Source organism: Chenopodium album, chromosome 27 (assembly GCF_948465745.1).
Source record: "Chenopodium album chromosome 27, dcCheAlbu1.1, whole genome shotgun sequence".
NCBI lineage: Eukaryota > Viridiplantae > Streptophyta > Magnoliopsida > Caryophyllales > Amaranthaceae > Chenopodium > Chenopodium album.
The window spans coordinates 17656419-17680064 of NC_137860.1; the positions used below are offsets into that span (position 1 = coordinate 17656419).

The following is a 23646-nucleotide window of genomic DNA, read 5'->3' on the forward strand; positions in this document are numbered from 1 at the left end:
TTTGCCTCTAAGCACATCTTGCAAAGTTAATGCATAAATAATATTTGCAAAGTGAAAAAGAGCACATCATATGGAAATCACAATGTATAACCAAACAATTATTCTCATTTTTCTCTATACATGCACTTGTAGAAAAATTGAATTTGGCACCGCCAAATGGCCACCGGATTTTAAAAACCGGTGGCAAAAAAATAAGGGAAAATGGGCGGGATTTTGTGGGAAGGGTATTGCCACCAGTTTGAACCGAACCGGTGGTCAAAATATTAATTCCATCGGTTCAAAACCGGTGGCTTTGTTAAAAAAAAAAAACCGCCCCCTCCCCTTTATAAACCCCTAACCCTAACTAAATCCTCTCTCAGCCTCTCTCTTCCCTCCCCTCTCCTCCTGCGTCGCACTCTCTCTCCTGCTCTCTCTCTCTCTCTCTCTCGCCTCACTCTCTCTCCTGGGCTCATCTCACTCTCTCCTGCTCTCTCTCTCGTCTCACACCTCTCTCGTCTCACTTCTCTTTCCTCCTTTCTCATCTCAAAGCTCTCTCGTCGCCGGCGGTGGTGTTAAAAACTTTTGTGGTTGGTGGTAAAAAATTAATGGTTTTTAAGGTTAAATTCGACCATGAAATTTCTAGATCTAGACTTTTCATGGTCGAATTTGACCTTATTAAACCAAATTCAAACCAATTTCGGTTATAAAGGTATGTTTTTTGGTTTTTTTTTTTAAAAAATTTTCGCTTGTTTTTTGGTTACTGACGTGGTGGTTCTGGCGGTGGGTAGGGTTTTAGTTGCGGCTGTTGTGGTTGCTGTCGTGGTAGGTGTGGCGTTGGGTAGGGTTTTGGTTTGGTTGTGGGTTCGGTTACGGGTTGTGGTGGGTTTGGGTGATGGGTCGTGGTGGGTTTCAGTGATGGGTATTGGTGGCTTGGATGCGGTTTGGGTGGGTCTGGGGTTGGAGCTGGTGGTGTTGGGGTGGTGTTGGGTGACGGTTGGTGGTGGTAGGGGGGTCGTGTGTTCTGGGCGAGGGTTTGGGCTGGGGTTGGAGCTGGTGGTGTTTGGGTGGTGTGGGGTGGCGGTTGGTGGTGGTAGCCTACCAATTAATTGAAGCTAATTAATTGAAGCTTTTTGGATGGCAAAGTTCAATTCTTGGATAATGACTGTGGCATTCAATTCAACAACCTTTTTTTTTTTTTTTTTTGAAATAAAGTACATTTGAACCTTAATTGTGCGGAATTTCTCTAATTTTGTCAGATTATGCTACTCAGTAAAAAAAAAAAAAGTACCAACCTTTGGTAATTAGATTGCACATAATCTGGGAGGATTATTGTGCTGAAATTCTCAAATGAATCCTTCCTAATTAAATGGTTGTTTGTTGATCTATAATCTTGATTTTTTCTTTGTTGGTTTGGATATAGGTTGATAGATTGTCTTACAAAGAGCAGGAAACTTCTCTTCTGCTGAAACTTAATCGTCTAGAAGAAGCTGCGAAACTATACAGATTGCTGGTCTCCATGAATCCCGACAATTATAGGTTTTTGGTGTGATTAGCTTGTATTTAACATGACTAGTATTTTTTTTAAGTTTTTTGGACCAAAATTGTAATATTACAGCCTTTTTTTAATGAAAATTTGTAAGTATATATATATGTTAGTGTTTATATATTAATTTATGTGGAAAAAATGAAAAAAAAAAAAAATTTATTTTTTGGGCCATTTTTGCCACCGGTTTTGAACAGAACCGGTGACAAAAACCGCTTTAAAAAAAGCGGGAATGGGTTTTTGCCACCGGCTAACCGGTGGCCATAATAAATATTACCACCGGTTAACCGGTGGCAATAATCATTTTTGCCACCGGTTTTGAACCGGTGGCCTTTCTTGGGGTTATTGCCACCCCCCAAATGACCACCGGTTCAAAACCGGTGGCTTAGGGAGGTTTTGAACCGGTGGCTAAGTGCTTTTTTCGCCTAGTGATGATACTAAGTTCTCGTTTCATACCTAAACATGCTTCTAAAGGCAAGGTTTTGTAACTCATTTGTACCTCGAGTAAACGAATTGGTATGCCACTTGACTAACTAGAAATCACCTTTCATAAACTCCTCTCCTAAACCAAACAACAATAACTCAATCAATACCCAAGCAATTAAATTTACAGCAATAATAACTTAATTTAAAACATTCAAAAATCTAATTAAACAACACTTTAAAACCTTCCCTTTAATTAAAATCAAAAGCTTACATATAGTTATTTAAGTTTTCTTCATATAAACCTTAAAATAGACCCTCATACATGAAATTACTGCAAGTATAGACCTTTATAAAAATCTGAAAAATTAACTTTATGCATAAAATCTTTGAATTACAGTAATCTTTGAAACTATCTACGTTATAGATTAAGTTAGTAATCTTTAAACCCAAAAATACACCAATTCAATGTAATTAGAGGCTTCAAAAACGTGAAACTATAATATGAAATTTTATTTTTAATCAAAATTATTGAGCTTTAACATAATTCAGACATAATATGATTAAGTAACTTGATTAACGTGTTTTAAGCCCTAAAACATGAAAAATCAAATTTTAAACTCTTATTTTCTCAATATATAAATCTGAAATTTTCCTCACTAAATTAAACATAGTATAACTCATAAATTTGTAGCCTTTAATACCAAATAAACTCTATTAACTAATAATAATAATAAAAAACAAAGAACCAATAAAGATTAAAACTTGAATTGAAATAGTTTAAGAAAAAGAAATAACAAATAGGGAAGAAAGGGGTGAACTGGTTGGCGGTGTTGGGCGGTGGTGCTACGGCGTAATCAATAGTGGCAGTAGGGGGGTGCGTCGGTGGCTGCGGTGGTTGATGCAGCAGCGTCTAATTTTTTTTTTCTTTTTTTTTGGTTGATTGTGAAATAGGAGGAAGCAAAAGGGAGTTTTCTATTATTTTTTTCTTTTTGTTTCTTGTACGTATAAATAAAAGGGTAAGGGTTTTCATAATGAAAAGTGGGCTTTTACTTTTCCTAATTAAAGTGGAGTTAGGAATTTTAATGAATCTTATTTGGGCTTAATTAGCTAGGATTGAGATTTCATTCAAGCTAGGCTACAATATAATGGGTTAGGAGAATATAGGAGTTTTTAGTCCGAAATATAAGTAATAAATAAAGTAATTTTTTTTTACTTTTATTGGACTAACTTTCACAAAATATAAATACATAATCTTTAATTAAAAAAAAATGTATGTATAGATAAATAATTATAAATATATTTTATATTTGTACGAATATAATAATATATAACTATAAATTTACGTAAAATTATGGGGGATTACAAAACCAAATGTGAGGTGGGTGTTGAAATCCGCAATTGAGAGCACATTCTCCACATTTTCATCTAATTCCTCATCTTTGTTGCTTTTCCAAATACAAGCAATCATTGGGGTGCTTCTTCTTTATCCAAAATCCTTGCACACGAGTATATGCATCAAATACCTATACACATAGACAAGAGAGTACATAAAAATGAGAAACGTAAAAGAAAGAAAAAGAAAGCAATAAAACATGGGTTACTTCCCGAGAAAGGCTTGCTTAACGTCCAAGCATGAACAATCTAGTAAATAACCCGACAAAGAGCGCAAAAGCTTGTCATACGCACCGGCAAACATATCAAGAAATAGAGCATACGCGATGTTCATATGACAAGCAAACACAAAGTACAAGGAGACTTTAAGCTTGAGAGAAGGGGGAAAAGAAAAAGTAAAAGAATCAAAAGAAAAATCAAGAAAATAAGAAGAAAAAGAAAGATAGGGAGGAAAACTCTCCTCACAAAAATCTTTGTGGTTGGCATTATAACTCTTTTTCTCATCAACAATAAAGAGTTGGGGGCTTCAGAAACATGAATAGGAAAAGGATCCCTTAGAGGTTCGTTGAGAAAAGAAGAGAGGAACATAGGATAGTAGGGGATATGGTTAAACCTTTGGGAGAAAGGTGTATGAGAAAGGGGAAAAGGGGTAGCTACTCCCTCAACACAAGGTCTCACATTACTAATGAGGGAATGGAAATCAATCTTGGAATCCTCAAATGAAGAAAAAACCCACGTTCTACATCTCCATCAAGCTCAAAAATTCCAAAGGATTCAACCTCAACCTCCCCTTCACAACCTTGAACAACATCTCCCTTAAAATTCTCAAGGCCTACCATCTCAAAATCAAGAGTGAATGGGGCCAAATTTCTCTCAAACTCATCTCTCTCTAATGAAGCATTATGAATGAGCTCACTCAAAAGGTTATGGGCTTTCGTTTGAGACTCAAGAAATATTTGTGCCATAATCTCAAATGAGTCCAAATCATCATAGATAGACGCGTCAAAAGCTTGCTCATTGAAATCATATAGGGGACTATGGGGCACACCTTTAGAATACATACAAAAATCGGATGCAATATGATAAAGAACATGCACTTCATCATCATTAGAATGTACCTCATTACATTGAGCTATAGAGGGAGGGGAGTTGAAATCATGCATTACATGATCACTATGGGGAGAATCAAGCCCATTATGGGAATTCATATTAGAAAAAACTTGAAAATTAGCATCAACATCAAAAGAATGAGAATCTCGAACATAAGTCTCATGATATGCCCTCTCCCAATCATAATTATCCCTAGCTAACCATGAATAGAAATCCCAAGCTTCATCCGAAGACATAGTTTGAAATCCACCATTAAACATATTGTCAACCGCTCCTCTAAAATTCTCATTTAATCCCAAATTAATGATTTCACAATAATCACCCTTGCTAAAACCTTTAAAACCGTCTAGGGAATCCTCAAGTCTATTGAAATATACACAATACGGTTCATTATCAAATTGAGGAATAGAAATATAAGCCATTTTTCAATAAAAACAACAAAAAGAAAAACAAACAAATGAAAAGAAAATAATACACAAAGTACTAGTCTCAACAAGATAACACAATGGTAATGGAAGCCGTTCCTCGGCAACGACGCCAATTTGATAAGGGAATAATTGTGTCGTCAAACAACTATCCCTAGATCAAATAATATTTATAACACTCAACTAACCTAATACGAGTATATGGTAAGAAGAGAGGTCAAACCACATGAAACAATTAAACACTACCAAATGTTGTCAACAACTAAGCTAGTCCGAGTGAGATAAAGATAAAGGAAAGTAAACTAAAGGTCTAAACACACTAAAACTAGAGATAAAACACTAAGAGAAATAGTTTAGGTAATATTTCACTTAAACATGACAAGACATGAAATCATTGTTAAATGCAAACTAAGCATTACATATCAATGGTTTAAGACACAATCTGACCGCCTATCGGAGTCAATTGTGTTTAGGGTAAAAATACCACTTACACGTGGTCCAATCCCGTAGCAATATGTGGCCCAACCAAAGGGTGACACATGTCCCTATGGGAAGATGACGCGTGTCTAATGCTCAAAAAGAGCACCTAAGATAAGAGAAAAGGGCCTTTCTCAAATCAGAGCCCAAATCCCAAGAAAGACTATTAAAAGCCGCAAAGCGACGCCCCCATCCGACACGTGGCATCATCTGATTGCGCAGCCAATTAAGTCACGCAAATGTAGGGTACCACCCTAAAGGGGCACAAACTCCCACCCCTATAAATACCCCAACCATTTATGATGGGAAGGGTGGATTGTCACATTGCATTAAAAAGAGCACCAAATAGCTCCAACTTCTCTCTACTTTCTCTCTCTAGCTTTTCCGCTTCTGATCATTGACTTGGTCGTCGGAGGCAAATATTCCGGTAAATGAATATTCGTTCATTTTGTACGTGTCCGAGTCTAGTTGTCGAGAGAACGTGACCAGTGTTCGAGGAGATCCAAAAATCACCCAAAACAAATTGCTTTCTAGATTCATCATTAGCTCACACTATTGTCATAAGACACGTAAATCAAGGTACAAATCAAGCGAACCATTCAGTGGACATTTCTAGATCACGCTCTCGCCATAATCTAGTTTAATCCACATAACTACAACAATTGATAGGCCTCTCAAATGAAAAATTGGTAAGATATGAAAATCAAAGACTTTTAATCACAATCACAACAATTTCAATATCAAAGCATGCTTGATATTCAACTACACCACAACCATCCCCTTAATGGAAGAATTACTCACTAATCATGCCAACAACAAGATTAATTAACAAATAATCAAGAATTAATTAACATGGTTGACAAGTAATACCAACAACTAAAACAATAATCAAAAGAAAGCAATGAATATAGAGGAAGGATGGTTAGAGATTCTCATTAGTTGAAGATGAAAAACAAGATGATCAATCTTCTTCTTCAAAATCCAAGCTCAACAATGGTCACACCCTCACTTTCTGTCTCTAAATTACTCTAAAATAACTTTTGTATACATCCGGTGTACAGTAATTTACTATACATCCGGGGTCACTTTTTATTAAATTTAGGGTCACTTTTACAATTTTTTGGGTAACTTTTATCGGTAAAGCATAAATACTTCGTAACTTATATTTATGTCAGGGTAACTTTTATTCATATTAGGGTAACTTTTGTTCATTTTAGGGGTAACTTTATAACGGATGTTCAATATTTATTGTACATCCGATTTATTTAAAAGTTTGTCATTACTCTAATCCTAAGCTAAACCTAGAGAGGAAGCTCTCCTAAAACTAATTAGGAAAATAGAATAATAATTAATTGTTGATTCATGTTACAAATTACCCCAAAAAATGGGTATTTATTATAAAGCTAATAAAAATAAGAAAATAAAATAAAATAGAAAAAGTAAAAATAAAGAAAATAAAAGAAGGGAATAAAAATAAAGAAAAGGAAAGCAAGAAAGTAAAACGAAAACATAAGAAAACAAAGTAAAAAACAATCCCAAAATTATATCAAACCTGTTAAAAATATTTTACTGATGGTAAGATATTTATCAGTGAAGGGATGAAGACAGGAAGTAAGTAGTAGAATGATAGGAAATCTCTTTATTTGCTTTTCAACTACAAGTTCACAATACGTGAACTTCCATTTATATAGCCAAAATAATTGAATAAAATAATATACATTATTGTACCTTATACAAATTATTGTACTTAGTAAAGTCTTCATTGACTTTAATTACCACATGTGAAAAGTTCAATTCAATCATGTTTCTGAACACTCCCCCTTTGAACGTTCACATGGAATGGGGTACAAGTTGCCTCATTAAAAACCTAGTTAGGTAAAACCCTGTGGGATAAAAACCATAGCTAGGGAAAAAGAGTACAACTATATTGTATTATATGTTTTGGTGTACTGCCTCGTTAAAAACCTTGTCAGGAAAAACCCAGTGGGATAAAAACCTGATCGAAGGGAAAAAGAGTGCAGTACATATAATACTCCCCCTGATCTCAGCATAGTTCACGAAGATGTCGCATTCCGATTTTGTGAACTAACTGCTCAAATTTCTTCGAAGGAAGTGATTTGGTGAACAGGTCAGCAAGATTTTCACAAGACTGAATTTGCTGGATATTTATTTCCTCGTCCTTTTGCAGATCATGTGTGAAGAACAGTTTTGGGGCAATATGTTTCGTTTTATCTCCCTTAATATATCCTTCAGTTACTTGAGCGATACATGCTGTATTGTCTTCAAAGATGATGGTTGGGTCTTCTGTTATTGTGTTCATTCCACACTCCTTTTGGATATTACTAATCATCGACCTCAGCCACACACATTCCCGTCCTGCTTCATAGAGGGCTATCAACTCTGCATGATTTGATGATGTCGCGGTCAATGTCTGCTTTGTTGATTTCCATGATATTGCAGTGCCGCCATAAGTGAACACATATCCATTTTGTGACTTGGCATTTTGAGGATCTGATAAGTATCCAGCGTCTGCATACCCAATGAGAGAAGCATCTTGTTTTGGTTGGTAATATAAACCAAGATCTTGTGTCCCTCGTAGGTACCGGAGTAAGTGTCGAACTCCCTTCCAATGCCTATATGTTGGTGCATTGCTGTGCCTAGCTAACAAATTCACAGAGAAAGCTATGTCGGGTCTAGCATTGTTAGCTAAGTACATTAAGGCTCCAATTGCACTTAAGTATGGTACTTCTGGACCCAGAATCTCTTCATTTTCTTCTCGGGGTCTGAATGGATCATTTTTCATATTCAAAGAACGAACAACCATTGGGAAGTTGGTTGGAGTTGCTTTGTCCATGAAGAATCGTTTCAAAACTCTTTCTGTATAGTTTGATTGATGGACAAAAATACCATGACTCAAGTGCTCAATTTGCAGTCCAAGGCAAAATTTAGTTTTCCCAAGGTCTTTCATCTCAAATTCTTTCATCAAGTATTTTGCAGTTTTCTCGAGTTCATTTGGGGTTCCGATGATATTTAAATCATCAACATAAACTGCAATGATGGAGAATCCTGATTGTGATCGCTTTATGAAAACACAGGGACTAACTTGGTTGTTTTTGAATCCTTCTCTCATAAGATATTCACTCAGACGGTTGTACCACATCCTTCCAGATTGCTTCAATCCATAAAGTGACCTTTTTAATTTTATGGAAAGCAGTTGTCTAGGCTTGTGATTTTCTGGTAGTTTTAGTCCTTCGGGGACTTTCATGTAAATGTCCGTATCGAGTGATCCATACAAATACGCAGTCACTACATCCATTAATCGCATTTGTAGTCCTTTTCTGACTGTCAAACTTACCAGAAATCTTAATGTAGTTGCATCAACCACTGGAGAATATGTTTCTTCATAATCAATCCCTGGAATTTGAGAAAATCCTTGGGCTACAAGTCTTGCCTTGTATCTAACTATTTCATTTTTCTCATTACGTTTTCTCACAAATACCCATTTGTATCCAACGGGTTTTACACCTGCTGGTGTAAGGGTTATTTTTCCAAAAACTTCTCGTTTTTCAAGTGACTTTAACTCAGCCAGCATTGCCTCCTTCCACTTTGGCCAATCACTCCTACGTCGACATTCTTCTACAGTTCTAGGTTCAACATCATTTTCATCAGACACAATGTCGATTGCGATGGAATTTGCAAATATTTCATTAACGATAACATCCTTTCTATTCCACTGAGTCTTTGTAGAGACGTAATTCATTGAAATTTCATTGTTATCGATGTTTTGAACATCTTGTTCATTCCCCGTAGGGTTGTCTTCTTGTTCGTCCCCTTTTGGATTATCATCATTTTCTTTACTTTCATCCACATTTGGTCTTTCTTGACCTTCTGACGGGGGAACATCATTAGTCTCATTTCCTATTCCATCCAATCTTTTCAATTTTCTTGGCTTAGAATCTTTTGAACCAAGTGGTCTTCCACGCTTTCTACGTGCCTGAGATTCATTTTCTATGGCCTTATTACCAGTTGGGATTTCAATACGTGCAGGGGCATTTTCTGCTGGTATATGTGATTTTGTCACCTTCTTTGTGTCTACAAATGCATCAGGCAATTGATTTGCAACACTTTGTAAATGAACAATTTTCTTGACTTCTTGTTCACACATATTTGTTCGTGGATCTAACATCAACAGTTGTGTTGCATTCCAAATAAGTTCAATTTCTTTCTTACGTGGGTCCACTTTCTCTCCCCCTAAGACTGGGAATACTGTTTCATTAAAGTGACAATCCGCAAATCTAGCCGTAAATAAGTCACCAGTCAGTGGTTCAAGATATTTAATTATAGAAGGGGATTCAAACCCGACATAAATTCCCAGTCTTCTTTGTGGACCCATTTTCGTTCGTTGGGGTGGAGCAATGGGAACATATACAGCACAACCAAAGATTTTTAGATGTGAGATACTTGGTTCTCGACCACAAACAAGCTGTAGTGGTGAGAATTTATGATAAGCTGTAGGTCTCAATCTAATTAGCGCTGCTGCATGTATTATAGCATGTCCCCAAGCAGATGGTGGCAATCTTGACCTCATTAATAATGGTCTTGCAATCATTTGTAATCTCTTAATTAGTGATTCAGCCAGACCATTTTGTGTATGAACATGAGCTACTGGGTGTTCGACATCAATTCCAATTGACATACAATAATCATTAAATGTTTGGGATGTAAATTCCCCAGCATTGTCAAGTCTTATTCTCTTTATTGTATGATCTGGGAATTGTGCTCTTAATTTGATGATTTGGGCAAGTAATTTTGCAAAGGCAACATTTCTACTTGAAAGTAGACTAACATGTGACCATCGTGTAGAAGCATCAATTAAAACCATGAAATATCGAAATGGTCCACATGCTGGATTAATTGGCCCACATATATCTCCCTGAATTCTTTCCAAGAATTTTGGAGATTCAGTAGCAATTTTGCTCATGGATGGCCTTATTATTAATTTGCCAAGTGAACATGCAGAGCATGTTAATTCATCTGATCGGGGAATTTTGACATTTCTTATTGAATGTCCAACTGAATGTGCTATTATTCTTTGCATCATCCCAGTTGCTGGATGTCCCAAACGATCATGCCATAAGATAATCAAATGTTTGTCATCTAACTTCTGGTTAGATACCATATTGATTTCCACGGGTCGTATGTTTATACGATATAACCCCGAAGAGTATGCTGGCAATTTCTCATATATATGTTTCTTGCCATGTTTTTCTGCCGTGAGACATATATACTCTTTTTGATCTGTCATCATTGTTTCTAGATGATAGCCATTTTGGCGTACGTCTTTAAAGCTTATGAGATTTCTTCGAGATTTACTCGAATATAAAGCATTATTGATTATTAATTTTGTTCCATTTGGAAGCATTATACAAGCCTTTCCAGATCCTTCAATTAATTTAGCTGACCCGGAAATAGTGTTCACATTTTCTTGAAACAACTTTAGTTGTGAAAAATAATTTCTATCCTTTAAAATAGTGTGCGTTGTTCCACTGTCCAAAAGACATTGATATTCGGAACTAACTTCAGGTAGATCCATATCTTCATAAAATAAATTTGAGATTAGTTTAGAATAATATTATACAATCTTTTATTGATGATAGTGACTAAAAGTACATGACTAGAAATTTAAAATACAGAACATAAAGAAAATACATTAAAACATAGCATATGTTACATTAGTAGATGAGAAACCTAAGCATTGTTGTTTTCTCCAAGAATGAAATCATTTCCAATTTCAGCATTATCCATGAAATAATCGGATACATCAAGGCTGGGACAAGGAGCATTTTCCTCATGAACATAATTTGCTTCTGCATTTTTCTCTTTGCCCTTTACAGAAGCCTGGTAAAGATCTACCAAATGTTTGGCTGTACGACAAGTACGTCCCCAATGTCCTGTCATGCCACATCTGTAACATGTGTCTTTTCCTTTCGAAGGAGTTTGTTTGTGGTTTCCAGATGACTGCCCCTTCTGTTTTTCAAAATTTTTGAAATTACTGTTTCTTAGAAAATTGTTTCTACCACGACCACGGCCGCGTCCGCGATAATTTCCACGGCCTCTTCCACGGCCATTGTAATTTCCACGTCCACCTCTTCTTGTAGCATTTGACTCGGGTGGATAGGAATTTGTTGCATTTGCCTCATGATGAGTGGCCAAAGACCCAGTTGGTCTCAGGTTATGATTTTTCAACAAAAGTTCACTATTTTGTTCCGCAACAAGCAATACACTCATTAATTCATTGAACTTTTTAAAACCTCTTTCACGGTACTGTTCTTGCAACAGTATGTTGCTTGCATGAAAGGTAGTGAGTGTTTTTTCAATCATCTGTTCATCCGAAACTGGATGATCACAGTATCTCAATATAGACACTATCTCATGTATGGTTGAATTATAATCAATTACAGATTTGAAATCCTGGAACCGTAAATTTGTCCAATCAAATAATGCCTTAGGAAGGAGCACCCTTTTGTGGTGTCCAAATCTTTCATTAAGGCAATCCCATAATTCTTTGGGATCTTCAACCATCATGTACTCAGTTTTAAGGCCTTCATGTAAATGATGCCTTAACAACACTAAGGCTTTTGCCTTATCTTGTTCAGTAACAGGTTTTGCAACAGTCATTGCAGAAGTGGTAGTATCAGTTGTTTGACCAGAGGGACTTTTATTTTCTTTAACAGTGTGCTCCAAGCCTTGAGCTTTCAAATTCATCATTGCATCCACTTTCCATTCCAGAAATTTCTTTCCAGATAAATCTAAGATGCTGAACTGTCTTTTCATAAGGTCTCCCATTTTAGCTACAACAAATTACGTTATAATTAGTTTATAATAACAAATTATACGTACAACTCACATGTTTAGTTCTTCCATATTTATTATTAAGTTAATAAGACACGTGATAATTAAATTTAATATAATAATAAACCATAAATAATATAATCTTTTCTCCCCCTTGGTTTATTATTGTGAGTAATTATATGATTAGACAAAAATTAATCATGTTAGTTGCAAAAAAAAAAAACAAAACGACAACAATAACAGTAGTAACAACAATTATAATGATAACGGTAATATTATACAATGATGATTAATAACAACAAACATAATAAAACAAAAACAAGCTTTTAATATACTAAAACGACAAAATAAGTGAGTTTTACTTATACATAATGACAAAAACTAATATTGCTACTAATAGAACTACAAGCGCCGTAATTAGAAGGAAATATTGTTTTATCTTCCTTAAATCTTCTTCAAAGGTGAAGTTGTGGGTGTTTTGGGTGTTCTGGTTGCCGTCGTCGGGGAACATATCGGAGAAGAAGGGGGTGATAAAATTTTTAGGTGATTTTTTTTTTGGATAAAAAGTGGGAAGGGATAAGGGATTTGTGGTGAAATTGGGGGAAAAATCCGCCTTTTATAGAGGTAGGTTTATCCGTTACTGTTTTGTACAACTGTAAATATATCATATACTAGTCTAATGTACTGGCATAAAATTATGGTCCATATATATATATTTATAACTGTAAAAGGTTATCACACTGGGAATGCAAGCCATAGTGGTCCGAGAGCCCTAATATCTATAAAAGATCATGGGTTCGAAAACGGAAAGAAACACAAAAAGTATATAAAAGTAAAAAAAATAATAAGTATAAAAGGCTGCATCTTTTTGTTAATCTAGTTAATAATATGCATGCAAAGTTACTGCTTAGCAATTATAATAACTACGATCAAAAATTTACGTAAAATGAGTATGTAATATCAACATGAATCAAACAAAGAAACATCAACATGAATAAAACAAAAGATGATAGTAATGAATTCACAAGTAAGAGAACTTTCACCGTTGTTTTTGAGGTATATATAATACAGTAAATGTTTGAGTTTTTGGTATAGAGGATCCCAAATATGGGCAACTATAGAGCATACTCCTCGAAACATTTAGAAGTAGATAGTATTATTTGTTATAATTTTTAGAAGTAGGTATAAATATACCTGACTGGAAACTGGTGCTGATAACGTGTTAAAAATATTTTACTGATGGTAAGATATTTATCAGTGAAGGGATGAAGACAGGAAGTAAGTAGTAGAATGATAGGAAATCTCTTTATTTGCTTTTCAACTACAAGTTCACAATACGTGAACTTCCATTTATATAGCCAAAATAATTGAATAAAATAATATACATTATTGTACCTTATACAAATTATTGTACTTAGTAAAGTCTTCATTGACTTTAATTACCACATGTGAAAAGTTCAATTCAATCATGTTTCTCAACAAAACCCATTTTCCTTCTTTTTCGATTTTGGCTGCTTCAATAGGAATAATCCCATGCTTCACGCACCATCAAGCTCCATCATCATCAAATCGCCACAGCTCATCCTCATCATCTATCATCGAGCATCAAATCAAGACCGTTCGATCTCCATTAATAATCACGTGCAAAGCTCGTGATGTGGTTCAAAATCAAACCCACCTTGTGCGCACGCACAAGTGGGTATTTGCGCACGCAGCAAAGGGTATTAGGAGGTTGCTAGTGTTGGTCGCGGCGGTGTTTACGGGGCTGCAGGTTAGAGGTACGGTTGGTAGCGGAATGGAGAAATAAGGTGGCTTGGGTTGTAAAATTGTGTGGGACTTGGCTGGGGTTAGAGAAGGTTGATGGTGGAATAAGGGAGCAGGCAGTGGCGGACCTAGAAATTTGACAATGGGGGACAATTCGATAATTTAACTAACATCAACCTCTTTTTAAAAAAACGGGTACACAATACAAATAATTTGTGTACATACTTGTTTAATACTAAAAGGTTACAATCCCAAATTCCAATGAATAACATGAGTTTTTGGTTGACAAGTTTTTTTAAGAATGTAGGCTCTCCTCACCGGATTTCTTTGATTAGGGGGATAGTCCATTATGTCCATTCTTAGTCCCGGATCATGAGGAAGAAGTTCAACGTCATAAGACAATTCCTCTTCTTCCTCCTCTTCATCAACCTCAATGAATCATTACTAGTACTTGAATCTCCCATTTTTATATCCACATCAAATTCTTCATCCACATCATTCACATCTTGGTTCATCCACATTAATTGGCACAATACTAATGGTTTCATTTTGCATATTATTCTCACTTTGTGTGGGTGAAGAACAAGAATTATCTTGTGATTTCAATTTTTTAAACAAAATTTGATGAAGATCGGCTTGTTTACCCATTTTCCTAGACTTGCTGAAGAACTTGACATATCCTAATATATTTTAAAAAAAAATAAGCTTCAATATTCAATAATCATCTTTTTAACAAACTACAAAAATTTACAAACTAATTTATAATCTAAAAACCAAAATTCAATACACAAAGTTACATACTAATTTATATATTCATTAAATTCACAAACTACTTGTCTAATTTCAAAGTTTCAATCTTCCATTCAACATAATCACCAAATAATTCACAAAATCACAAATTCACAATTCAATTTACAAACTAATAACAAATAAATTAAATCACAGATTAATTCAAAAACATGATTACATAAACACAATTACTCAATACTCAGAAACTAATTCTTTATTATTTTTTTTATATAATCTAAGATAAAAATTAGGAAATAATAAATAAAATAAAATAAAATAAAAAATGACCCGGGTTCAGCTGTTCAGTGGGTTGACACCTTGACGAGTTGACGGCAATGAAGGGTAGTGGGCCTAATGGCGCTGCTTGTATATGAGGCAATGTTGCGGCGAGTTTCTGGGTAGTGGTGTCGTGCTGTTACGGTGGTCAGTGGTGGGCGATCTAGCTAGTTTCTCTCTCTTAGGTTATTAAATTTTATAACTTTTCTCTATCCTCCCTTTTTTTCTAAAATTTTTTCTCTTTCCTTCTTTTCTTCACCCACGTTACTCTGTCTTTCAAGCGTGCTAAATTTTTTTTTATTATTTCTCTGATTTTTTTTGAAAGTTGTCCTCACGTGGGTCCGCCCATGGGAGCAGGGGAAGTAATTGGTGCAAAGGTGGTGGCTAATTGGTGGCAGGTTTGGTGGTTTGCTACGGTGTGGCTCATCTGCGCTCTCGAGCATCAAGCTCGTGTGATGCTCACGAGCAAGGCAGCCCCAATTTCACCAAATTTGCGTGAGGGAGTGGGAACAAGTGGAGTTGTGTGTAGGTTTGGTTGCTGCTCTTCTTGATGGAGCAGGGGGGTTCTGATTGGTGTGGTGGAGGTCAAGAATTCGAAGGAGGTGGGGTGATGGATAGGAGGTAATTGGTGGGTGGCTGGTGATGTGAATTCATAGGCTGGTTTGTTTACTTGACTCGGACCCGAAGCTCTAAATGTTTTTTCAAATAATAACACGTGCCTCGACCCGAACCACACTTACACACACAGAACAAAACGAGAGGAGAAACCGAGACAAATAAAATTAAAATAGAAATAAATAAAGCAAAATAAAAATAAGAGAAATAAAATTTAAACTAACAAAATTAAATAAAATTATACAAGCAAAAAAATAAAATAAATAACAAAATAAACTTAAAACTAATAAAAATCATGAAAAGAACTAAAACAAGCCAAAATTACGGAATAAACAAGAAATTTTATTTAAGAAAAAACAAGATAATAAAAGGAAAAATAAGAGAGACCAAGCCCGAAAATGACTCTAAACTACTCCCTAAGAGTGACATAAATGTCACTCATCACTAACAGATTTGATCAATTACTCCTACATGTTGAAGCCCTTGAAGGAACACTTTATCGTGCCAAGAACTCATAGTACTTGAACCTACAATCATCAAAATAGAATGAATTAATATGATAATTATACTTGCTTGCTAAAATTTAATTAAAACAGTAATTATATTGTTTTGAGGACTTACAATACCAAATCAAAACATTAAAATGAGTCTTATTTGATTGAATTTTATAGAAAATTCAAAGCATAAACTTAATCCAAGCTAAGAAAATTAATCAAACTATAAACCACTTACCGCAAGACAAAGGAACTAGTAGTACTAGCATGAGAGGCACAAAAAATGTCTTTCCTACCATTTGAGTTAGCTTAGAGAGAGAGAATAGAATTTATAAATTAATATTGTGAATAAGTTTTGTGAGTATAACTCTTTAAACGTTTGACCTGCATTTATATATTGTAATATTATCAAAGATTAATAATCCATATCAAAACTCTGCTTTCCTTTTCTAAAACATATATTCTCCTTCTATGTATGATTTGAATTTGATTTGTTATATGTGTAATCATATATTTTATGGATTTATTCATTTCTTTTCTATTTATTGATAATATTAGTAAATCAATATCCGTTATGTCAAAAAAAAAAGACAAAAAACAGAAAAAGAAAATCAATATCCATGTCAATTAATATTAATATATGTAAATTAAATAGAAATGAATCAAGGTTAAAGTAAGTATCATATCGATAATTGTAAATACATTGTATATTAATATCAATATAACAATATCAATATATTAATATTATTATCAATATCATTATAAGATAACTGGATTGATGTGGAACTAACAAGTGATTTTTTTTTGTTTGTTTGATTCTCTTATCTTATATGTGTAGATAATTGATAGAATAATAAGGCTATGAAGATCTTATTCAATCTTATCTAATTTGACAAAACTCTAACCCAACATTTACACTAATCTACATTATAAATATTATCAACTATGATGTCAATAGATTCGTATTAAAATGTTTTTTTTTTATATATTTTCATAATTTTATAGTTAAGAAATTAAAGATACTTAACAATAAATTAACACAAATTTTTAAACACCTAATTTTTTCTCTCCAACTTAAACCCAATGATTTAAAAGCATTTCACCACCATTTGGTCCGGTTGCATATGAGATTCGAGAGTAACCTAACTTCCCCTAGCCTAGCCCATTTTTTTTCTTACTATCCATAAATTATTTTAATATACACTGATTTAAACCCTTACCCTTTTACATACCGAGCAAATCCAATTTTTGTGCCTCCTAACTTTTATGCAAATCATATGTGGTTCTCCAATGAGATATTATAAGCCCAATTTTGATTTAAAATGAATTAGAAATAAGCCAATGATTAAGCTTGTCAAAAACCGACACCCTTGCATTGTTTCGTCCATATCATAAAATCCACAATTGATTTTAACCTGTGACTAATAGGGTTGGAGAGTGGTGTTAGGTTTTAAACAGTGTGTAGAACCAAAACCTGCTCTGGACCCATGTGTAATTAATATATGACTAAAGCATGTAAACACATAATCAAGTTAAGCTGTTTTACCTTATTTGTAGCATGCTTCTCACAAACCACGAGCACAACCCTTGAAAACCGCAACTACGAGAGCGAGAATCTTACATGTGATTCCTCCAACACGTCTCACCCACTCGCCGAAACATGGTCGAGATTTGAAAGCTTAGATCCAATAACAACACTACTTAGAGATTCGAACTCAAGGTTTTCTCACTCTCAAATGGAGATCCCTAGAGTCCAAATCTCTGTTGAGTTTCGTGATGTCCGACATCATGCGAAACTAAAACTCATCCCTAGACCCGCCCATAAATTAAGCAACTAAAACAGGCATTTAAATTACAACATATTAAATAACCACAAGGGGAGGAGACCGATTCCCTTGCTTCCTAAGGCTCCTCAAAAACCGCCCTCTTTCACTAAGCCACCAATGGTAGCGCGCCATTTAGCCGCAGCCAGCCTTGGGCGCCAAGGCGGCCATGCTGGCAGCCTGGCCCCTTGGCTGGGCTTGCTGCCTGGCAGCGAGCTTACGCAGCCTAGCTGCTTGTGTGGGCTTCTATGCGCGCATCCCTAGCAACAGCTAGCAAGGCCCTGCACGCTGCTGGCGATGTTGGCATGCTAGTACGCGCATAGCTAGCATGTGATGCCCGCACGAGCCTCGGCTTGGTGCGACTACCATGCCCTTAGCACTCATTTTGCTCGGGGCATTTCGATGTTAGGAGTATTTATGACTTTCTTGATTGATTTGTTTATACCGTCTCGTCGTTTCCCAAATTGGACTAGACTTGAGACGCTCGGTTTCGATGCTCTTAGCTCGATATTCGACGTCTTTGTTCATAATACTCTAATGACTCATTAATTCCTTTTGGATTAATTAGTCGTCACGGATGGTTACTTGATTGGGTGTGACCCGAAGGGTTCAGTCAAGATTAAGCTGTAATAGTAATTATACATTAATATTGTTGATCAGAAGCGGCCTCCAGCTAGGCATTTTGATCACTTGACCTCACTGAATAATTAGCTTTTTAATAATTCCGAACCCTCTATCTAAATAATATACTTGTTTGAAGGACACCATTCCTATCAATGTCCCATTTGTCCTTTTGGACTAGTGCGCTTTTAGTGTATAGCCTATTTCCCATGTAACTTAAAGTATCTTCATGAACTATAAGGTAAGATTATTCGTCATCCTTATTATGTCCAGAAGTGTTTCTCGAAAACCGTGTTTGACTGTTAATAAGACAATGATTTCTAAATTTCATCTGAGCACGTCCATGCATTTTCACATTCTCGCTCTTCAAGAGGCCTTGTAAACAACAAAGACATGTACCCTATTGTTGTAGCGGGGCATTCCCAAGTCTTGCATTGTCAACTTCTCTTACTAAGAGGACCTAGCCGCCCGAGTGTTGCCATTACAATCCCAATGTACGTCAAACGTTTGACAGACATCAAAATAGATTAGTACTCAAACAAGATAACTTACAATAATCATGGTTGAGGAAAGAGGTTTCGATAGCCATAATGAGAAGTTTACTAATGAAGATTATTTAATAATCTCTTACAGTGCTCTCATAGGTGTTGCCTCATATATGAGGAAAGAGGTTCCGATAGTATACTTATGACGATTTTTAACTCTGTCATCAAGACATTACCATCATATATGCAACTACTAGTAATTACGATTAGGACTAATCTAAAAATTAAGGTACAAAAATACGCAACGGTTCATAGACCGTATTTAGATTTAAAATAATACATAACAGAACAGAGTCCGTTTTACTATACTAATCGGGCCCCACTAGTTGCCATTTCATAAAACTTGTGATAGAATATTCATTCCAGTCACTCATTTACTATTTGTGAATGGCCCATGCATTTTACAGCGAAAAAAAAGTAATAAAGCAATAACACGCGTGAAGTAGTAACTTAGGTGGTTAATCCGATTAACACGCCTAATTAAAACTAGTCAACGTTGTTAACCGATTAATTGATTAATTGCAATAAAATATCTCAAGTAAATAATGAAACTCCCTCTAAATTCCTCATTCAACTTAATTAAATCAAAATTTTGCCAAATAAAATTTTGCAAGTAATGCTCATTTTAATTAATATAAACAGTTAAAAATAATTAATTAAAATGACATAATCGCAAAAATACATATCCCTTAGCATGCCCAAGTGTGCTTGGCAACAAGGCTTTGGGGCGCCTTGCATGGGCTTACTCGCACAGTCACTGCCACGCCAAGCGTCACACCGTAGCCTTCAACATCGCACATATGCGCAGTGCTGCCTATAGCGCGTGCTCGCGACGCAATGACTCGTTAAGGCCACGAGGGGCTTCCTGCTGTGCAGGCTAGTGCTGCCTCGTAGTAGCCTGCCACACGCTGAGACCCCTGCTGCATCACCAAGTGCGCACCAATGCTCGCGCACACAAGGAATAGACAGGAGCATACCGAGGCACTCCCTGCAACCTTGGCAACCACATGCGAGCTATGCAAGCAGCCTAGTCCGAGGCTCATGCATGGGTTATGTGCCTCGATTTGCATGCACATGCCTTGGGATTTTATCCCATTTTGTGTGACGTATTTATAATTAATTCTAAATTGATTTTAGAATCAAATTTTTTAGCAAAAATTAAAATACAACAAGTTTAACTTAATTAAATTCAATTTTAGTGCAAAAAACAAAACTAATTCAAGAATCATTCTTTAAATAATTTTTGGTTCAACTTGATGCTACAAAATTGAAGGGCTATTCTCACAATAAATTCAACCAAACATAAATTAATAATGAGATTTGACGAAATTAAAAGAATGTTGGAAAAATGAACACAATCATTCAATAAAAATTTCAACATCAACTTATGTATCTTTGAAAAAATTACATTCAATATGAAAACTAATTAAATTTCAATCACAAGTTTGAACCTTAAATAAATTTAATCAACATAGAAATGATTAAATCAAAATTAGTTTAACATGGAATCTAGAAAGTCAAGATCCAACTAAATAAACAATTAAAGATTGGATCTTGAACACTTTCGGGGCTTCAAAAATACAAATCACTATAAATGTTCACATTTGTAGCAACTAATTTGCAAAAATGGTAAATTTCAAGGTTTTGTGAAAAATGAGCCAACCAAATTAAGCACCAACTATAACTCTATAATCATTCTTAAAAGGGCTCATAATTGCAAAAGGTTAAGGAAAATAACACACACATAATCAATAATTAATATGCCATTAAGATTTAAGGTTTAAAGATTTAAAATTTTTCGTCAAAAAGAAAAATCCCTCGAAAATAGTATTTCTAGGCTGAATTTGGCTTCTAGACAATCCTAAAAGGGTCAAAACTTTTCCACCCAAAATTCACTAGTCTTGGGTCGAAATCTGAATTATGGAGCCAAACTTCTAATAATCAAAACGAGCTTCTAATCTAATTAACAAGCATAACCAAACATATAAAGCCAGTTAAAACCTTGAAAAAAAAGTTAGTTGCAATAATTAAATGAGCGCAGCTCTGTAAACACCTAAAAATGTCTCCCCAAAAGCAAACTTGATGATGAACAACCTTTCAACGCAAGTATTGGGCGGATCGAGTATTTAATCCCGGGAGTGCTTAAAATCAAGGTTCAATCAAACCCAGCCCACCAAATAGTCAATGGATCAGTCTTGATGTTTAGTCAAACATACTCCAATTCATATTTTGGCCTAAATCCTTGTTAATTCATTTCGTATTATTATTAATTGAGCCCGGTTAATGAATAATAAACCTAAATAGCCCGAAACTCTGAAACGACACTTAAAAATACCAAACTTAATTATTAAGAATTAGGTTTAAAATGAATTTAGACGCATTTTTGGACAAACTGTGCACCGCGACACGGTGTGCTATACCGTGGCACTGTGCACAATATTACGTGACGGTGTCACGGTACAAACATCGTTTCATAGTGACCAATTCAAGGTTTTCTGCGGCGCTTATCACTTTCAGGGTTTCGTGGAATCCCTTGTTCATTTCCTCTATAAATACCTTGCTGATTTATTTAGTTTAGGGAACCAAAACCTTCACTCTTCTCTCCCTCTTGTTCATACGACTGCAATTTCTTGATGGTTATTGCTGATGGTGGTGATTGATGGTGATGAAAGGTGATGATGTGGTAGGAGAGTTGGACGCCAGATTTACCATCGCTGGGGAGGGCTACATGTAGGGGAGGGGGAGAGGAGGTGGCTGCGTGGTGGGGAAGTGGTGGTTGGTTGGGATTCTTTAAATCATTTTAATTAAATTTGTCAAAACTATCACAAATACTTAATTAGAAGTTAATCAAAATTAAAATTCTAAAATTTATTATCTTTAATTTCTAAAAACATTGAATATTTAGACCAATTACATGACGACACATGTCGAGGGAAACTAGTTTAACAGGTTATAAGTTTTTATTATCTTGTTTAAAATTGAGACCCCCCAAAGGTTGTAATATTCAAGTATAATCTAAAGGTTGTATTATTTAAAAAGAACGACCGAAGTGTTGTATTATTTTTGTCAATTTTTCCAAAATAAAAATAATAAAATAAATAAACTAACTATAGTTAAATATTTAACTACAATTTATCATTAATGTCATGGTTAGCTTAATATAAAAAGTTTAAGTTTACCAAAGATAATAGTGTTAACAAAGAGAATTTCCCTTTTTTTTAAAAAAATTTTCTATAAAATTATTACAAATTTAGTCTTTTTTTTTGTTAGAAAAAAAAAAAAATTCTAAAATCGGTCTGGTCCAGGTTTTGACTGATTTTTTTGATCCGGTCCAAGTTCGGTCTCAGCTTAATCGAGCCGGTCTTCGGTTCTTGAAATTCTAATTTTCAGTCTTTAGTCTAGTCCGAGTCGGTCCGATCTTAGACCAATAAACAACCCTATTTGTTATCAAGGTGCTAACTTTTATACTAACTAGCTTAGGCCTAGAGCCATGCACGGTAAGTCTAATTTTTGTTAAAAAAAAAATTATATCTAATAGTTAAAGTGATTCTTTAAAGTAATTTCTTTAAAATCAATAATATGAATCAATTTTATTATGAAGTATTACTTTTTTGGCAAAATCTAACATTACTATGTATGTTAAAAAGGAGTTGGATTAATGTTGTAGGTAAATGTGTATATGAACACCAAATAAAAATAAATATTTTGATCATAAAGATAATGTAAAAGATTTGAAATGATATTATTATATAGTTGTATCAAATATATATAAAAAAAAGGGGGCTAAAAAGGAAAGGAGAGTTTTGGAGGGAAAAAATAGCACCAGAATGTGACACGTGTCACTTCCGGTGTCTGTTCTAAGTAGGCATTCTTCATTTTGTATTTTTTTTAAAAAAAACGTTATTGATTGGTTGATATGGTCAATTGGCTGTTGGCTAGTTGCCTCTAAACACAAAAATAAAAAGAAAAAATACAAAACGAAGGATGCCGAGTTGGAATTCCACCAACTTTTTCAAATGGCCTAAAAAATGACTTCCTTGCCCCTTGGTATGCGTAGTAGTGAGGCAGGTTTGTTATGCATTTGCAAATGCATACAAATACTAAAATATTAAAAAGCACATGGGGGTGAGATAAAGGAGGAGAGAGATGGGTAAGTGGGGCCATTATTTAAATGTATCGTTGAAAGCTTAGATAATACCATTGATTATGTAGTGATACTATTTCTCTACGTAGTGAGTATCACTGAATAAATAAATAGTACCACTAAAATGTTCAATGATACCATTTAATCATCTAATGATATAATTGATCACCTAGTGGTACTACTCTAAATTCAGAAATACATTTACGTGAAATGACTCCGATCCATGCCCCTCGTTAGAGCGAGTCTCAGCCCAGCACGGTGATGTGCCTCTTTGTCCAAGTACAGGGGCAATATCGGCAATTCGGTACCGTACAAAATTTAAGATAAAGAATGCAGATACTCTCTGCGTATGTAAATACAGATATAAATTG

At 35.0% G+C, this 23646-nt stretch overlaps 1 protein-coding gene across 1 annotated transcript; it reads right to left on the reverse strand.

The window, feature by feature from the left end:
• Positions 1 to 11100: 11100 nt before the first annotated feature.
• Positions 11101 to 12030, reverse strand: LOC145619726 (uncharacterized). The gene is made up of 2 exons (XM_081674428.1): positions 11406 to 12030; positions 11101 to 11276 (listed from the first exon to the last, which is right to left on the reverse strand). Exons 1-2 carry the CDS (start codon positions 12028 to 12030, stop codon positions 11101 to 11103), a joined length of 801 nt encoding a protein of 266 aa, XP_081530554.1.
• Between the last annotated feature and the right edge of the window lie 11616 nt (positions 12031 to 23646).

Bases quoted from the DNA above. Each gene is read 5' to 3' on its own strand.
- LOC145619726 (XM_081674428.1), bottom strand. From the start codon at position 12,030: ATGACTGTTGCAAAACCTGTTACTGAACAAGATAAGGCAAAAGCCTTA. The intron at 11,277-11,405 runs GTAATTTCAAAA...CTTGTCGTACAG, and splicing joins AAACAATTTTCTAAGAAACA to CCAAACATTTGGTAGATCTT.